Source organism: Rhagoletis zephyria, unplaced genomic scaffold (assembly GCF_001687245.7).
Source record: "Rhagoletis zephyria isolate East Lansing unplaced genomic scaffold, Rhagoletis_zephyria_1.1 Rzeph_scaffold_05125, whole genome shotgun sequence".
Classification (NCBI taxonomy): domain Eukaryota; kingdom Metazoa; phylum Arthropoda; class Insecta; order Diptera; family Tephritidae; genus Rhagoletis; species Rhagoletis zephyria.
The window spans coordinates 13,888-18,728 of record NW_016162208.1 but is presented as its reverse complement, the minus strand read 5'-3'; the positions used below and the strand labels follow the sequence as shown (position 1 = coordinate 18,728).

The following is a 4,841-nucleotide window of genomic DNA, read 5'->3' as shown; positions in this document are numbered from 1 at the left end:
AAAAAAAAAAAAAAAAAAAAAAAAATTAACAAAAAGATTTATGATGGAAAATATTTTGAATATTGTGAAAAACCTAACTGGCTAACCAGATTGTAGTACCACAGCCACAAGCGTTCCCACGACAGTCGGGTCTACGTAACCGGAACGACCCAGATAGATATATATATGGCCAAGGACTGCCACCACTGCAGCAACACTCCCCAAAATCTCTTTGGGGAATTTTTATGCTGTTACAACAACAACAACCACTGCCACAAGCTATTTCGCTAGCTACATAAGCAATAATACGCCACAACCACAGAGGCATATTGTGGGCAGATTAGAGCATTTCTAGAGTACTTTAACTTTTGACAACTCTTGCTACATACCACAGCCTTACCATTCTGGTTAGCCAGTAAATTACGAATACTTCTGTAAGTTACTGTAAGTAGTTGTATAGCCAATTCAATTTTAGTATAACAAAGTGCAAGTTTGAAGTTGGTAAAAAGTCTCTCTGGCAATTTTTTTCACGCAGTTTTTAATTGCCCGCTTTATATGAAAGGAAACTGCGTGAAAAAATTTCCTAAAATCAACGCGATTTTTTACCAACTTTAAGTTTGAATTTTGTTATACTAAAATTGAACTACATACGTACATAGAAAAATTGTAGAAAAGCGATTAAAAAGTTGCTTATGAAAATGTATTAAATTTTCCCGAGTTTTATTTTATTTTTTTGTCGTAGTATAAACTATAGTTTTATAAAAAATGTGTGGAAAAAATTAAAGTACAGCATTTTGCTTTACCATATATGTATATTGTGAAATATTCCTTGTGCCAATAATTTAGTGCGGCACTGAATGTATCATGAGATAATCTACCATTTGAATGCACATATGTACATATGCCATGACATATTTTGTAAACAAAATATCTATGTACTATATCTACATACATACATATACATATGTATACATATACATACATAAGTATATTTTGTCGCGACAAAAAGTTAACCTAATTCCCGTTTTTGTAGCTCCAAATGGCATATGCAACTAAATGCGGACACACCATCGCCAAATTCAACCACGACCACACCCATATCCACACCTACTTCGCTGCATTCTTTTTCGGCCAGTCTACAACCAGCTGATGCCGGTGGCAGTGCAAGCGGTGGTGGGGGCAGCGGTTGTGCACCCAAACGTAAAAGTGCCTTTCTTCCGTATCGCCCACATGCCACTGTGCTTACGAATTTGCAACGCGGCAATACTGAAGCAACCTTTTGTCCAGTGGAAGTCACATTGTCATTTCATGAGCGTGCCGGTCAAGGTGAGATCACCGATGATCAAGTGCGCCTAGAACTCGAGCGCAACGCTAATATCATTGATTTTAAAGATGCAACTGGTTTCACTGCTCTGCATTGGGCTGCTTATTATGGTCAGTTGGCTGCAGTTCGTTTGCTAGTGGATGCTGGTGCTAACGTGAATGCAGGGGCACCCGAAATGGTCACTCCACTACTGCTTGCTGCTTGTGGTGGTCACAATGAGGTTGTACGCTTGTTGCTGGAGCACGGTGCTAGCTCGACGCACATGGATATTGTAGGCAATACAGCATTAATGTATGCTGCAGCAGGAAATCATCCACATACGTGCAATGAATTATTAGCTAAGGATCCGGATATGACGGCATCGAATGAAAATGGTGATACGGCGTACTCGCTGGCTGTAGAGAATGGTGCAGTCCTAGCGCAGGCAGTACTGGAGCAGTACTTGAGTGCTCTGCTGTTGCTGTAAAACATGAGAAGGCAACTACATACTTAAGTGGAAATATGTTACTCTTTAACGGTAAGTTTTGAAACCTTAAAATGCAATGTTATATATACACGTTTGGCTGTACGCTTTCATAACTAACGTAACTTTTAATATGAAATCAGAGTTACAACTTTTTCAATAATAGACACTCCAGAATCAAGTTTTAGTTAAAAGAGACAGAAACTGACTCGTCTCTAGACATACATCGCACGTTTAATAATATAGAGATGCAACTTAAAATTTACGTTTTTGGAGATTTCATTATGCAATTTATAGGCTTGGTAAGTAGAATATGTTCACTTTAACAAATAACCAAACTTCCCAAATATGGCGAAGCTATGTATGTGCCTTTCCATCTGTATTTTTGTATACCAACTGTATGAATTGATAAAATTTTGATTGCGTGAAATATTGAAACACTTCGTTGTATTATTAAACGTGCGACACATCTAAAGACTTATTCAAATTTTATTTTTATTCTTTCAAACGTTCAACTTGACTATAACAGACTTATGCTGGATTTCCACTAGGCATTAAATGGCAGAAATTTAAATGTCAAACTTGGGCATTAAAAAATATTCTTGTCATTACTTAAGAAAAATACGTCATTGAATTCATTTTCACATGACATTTTTTAAATGCCTCCAATTTTTCGTAATTTCAATGCCTAGTGGAAATTCGGCATTAGAGGGCCGTTTTCATCAGTCAAATCTGCTTATATTAACTATTACATATGTTTTATTGTAGAAATTTACAACACTCTTATTACATTAACATAACAATTTCATTCTGCAAATAGTTTTTGTAAGTAGTTTTTATTTGAAAACAACGTAGTATGTGTAAGGTCTATTACCGATTTTCGTATCATTATTAACAGAAAAATGTACGCTGAGCTTGAACAAGCAAACCTAACAGAAATTACCATTATGCTTTAATCGACATCCTTGAATAAATCATGGCAGGAAGTGCAATTCATTTCCATGTACTTGTAAATTCACCTCAGACGCGCCCTAAATGCAAAAATGCAACTTTAAAGTACAAATGAACTTTAGCGTGCAGATGCATATACATACATACATATTTACTTGTTCAACGTCATATTGTCGGCAACTGTATTCGTTGGGGTATTGGCGGTAGCGGGGAGGGAACTACCCATAAGTGGCACTTCCGTTTATCAGTAAAAATTTCAGACAGACGGTGTGCCCGCTTGCACATCTTCTCCACTTGTGGACACATTTGTGCCCTCATCAGCTTGCGAGTAAAAATGCTAAGTATATACGCATTCCACGAAACATTTACATATAAGCATTCACAATCAATTCATACATACATATGTATTTGCATAGGCACTACGAATGCAACCATACAAATTGGTATAGTACATATACATATGTATATATGGTATTGCATCCAACACCTCCGCACCGTACTGAAATTGAAATTTCCACCATTGCATCTCGTACGAGAGCTTATAGTTTTCTCACTGCATACTACCTCCTTTCGCATATATGTATGTGCATATACATACATACTGTATAGGCATTTTTACAAGCATCGTAAGTACATATAAACATATGTACTATATATAACATCTATAAGAGTGATGCAGTCAGTTCAATTCATTCATTATTGCATCCAATGCAGGCGCTGCCGCTTCATACGCTCACCCACCCGCTCGCCTATCCAAGGCTATATGCTAAATAGATCATCATTGAGTGTATGCAGGCTACGCTTTACATCGTCCGTTCCACTTCCTGCCGCTGTAACAGTTGCTACGAGCGTGTCCGAGTGTCGTATTGAAATAGTACCTATTTTTAATTGATAAAAAGAAAATTGGGTTTTGAGGCAGTGCAATGACTGACTAGCTGCATCCCTTCCAAGTTTTTCGTTACATTTACAGCGCATACGAATTTGTAAATAATTTGCATTGCAAAAAGCGAATTCACTCAGCTCAATCGAAGTTTCTTCTAGAAGCTTGAATTTAATTTTTTTCTTTTTTTTTTTTTTTTTTTGAAGTTAAGTTACTCCCTGGCTGTATGGCCCTAAAACCTCTATTTCGCACACTGCCGCACAGAGCAGCCTATCTACAAAAAATATTTGTTTCAGTAACATGAGAAAGAAGGATCTTAAAAAGGTCATTGCACCGACGTAATGCTACATATTAATCACTATCAGCAAAAAAAAAATAAATATATATAAAAAATCAACGGGAATTTATTTAGTAATTCAAACTTGCACTTTATTATACTAGAATATATGTTTATCAGATTGGCAGTGTTAAGTCAAGTTTTTATATTACACCAAGTTTCATGAAAATTTTGAGCTTTTTAATTAGATTTCTTAGAAATATTTTGAGTTTTCTGTTTTTTAGACCAATTTTAGTTTAATAAAGTGCAAGTTTGAACTAGCTAGGACTTATCATAGATTTTGGTTAATTTTCTTGGTTGAAGGTTTGCTCATTTTCTCCATATACAAAATTTGTCGAACTACAACAAAAAAGTGGCCAAGAATCAACGGTAATTTGTCGCTACTTCAAACATGCACTTTATTATAATAAAATGTGATAGGCAAAAAACTGCAAACTAAAATTTGTTATTAAAAATTTTGAAAATTTTATTCAATTTTGTTGAAACTTATCGAATTTTCATAAAATTATATACAAGGTTCGAAATACGGTCTTACATGGTTTTTGTTAGACAACGAGCCATAATAATAATAATAACGGCCGCTTTTCATATAACGGTAAATTTCAGAAATGCTTGAAACTGCAATATTTCGAAATTTAAGGACGCTAATTTACTCAAAATTGATACACCCCGGCTTACCATCTAGCGGTAGCTTTCGGAAAGGTGAAAAAACATATATTTAATACTTGCGCCGGGTATTCAATGTTCGGCTCCACCCGAACTTAGACTTTCTTACTTTTTAACTTTTTTACCGATTATTTTCTGCTCAAAAAAATAAAAGGCAAATTTTAACTTTTATTTTTGCCTTAAAAAAATAAAAAGCAGAAATAATCGGTATTATTTGCTCAAAATAATAAAAGTCATATAT

The 4,841-nt window shown here is 35.3% G+C and overlaps 1 protein-coding gene across 2 annotated transcripts in view; it reads left to right on the top strand.

Moving 5' to 3' along the window:
• The window catches only part of LOC108371654 (DNA-binding protein RFXANK-like), a 6,809-nt gene extending 4,723 nt beyond the window's left edge, over positions 1-2,086 (top strand). For both annotated transcript variants that reach the window (XM_017627250.1, XM_017627251.1), the window contains exon 3: positions 1,013-2,086. In XM_017627250.1, coding sequence (XP_017482739.1) covers positions 1,013-1,769 — 757 coding nt within the window. In that variant the 3' untranslated portion in view covers positions 1,770-2,086. The remainder of the gene's footprint in view (positions 1-1,012) is intronic.
• Positions 2,087-4,841: the final 2,755 nt, after the last annotated feature.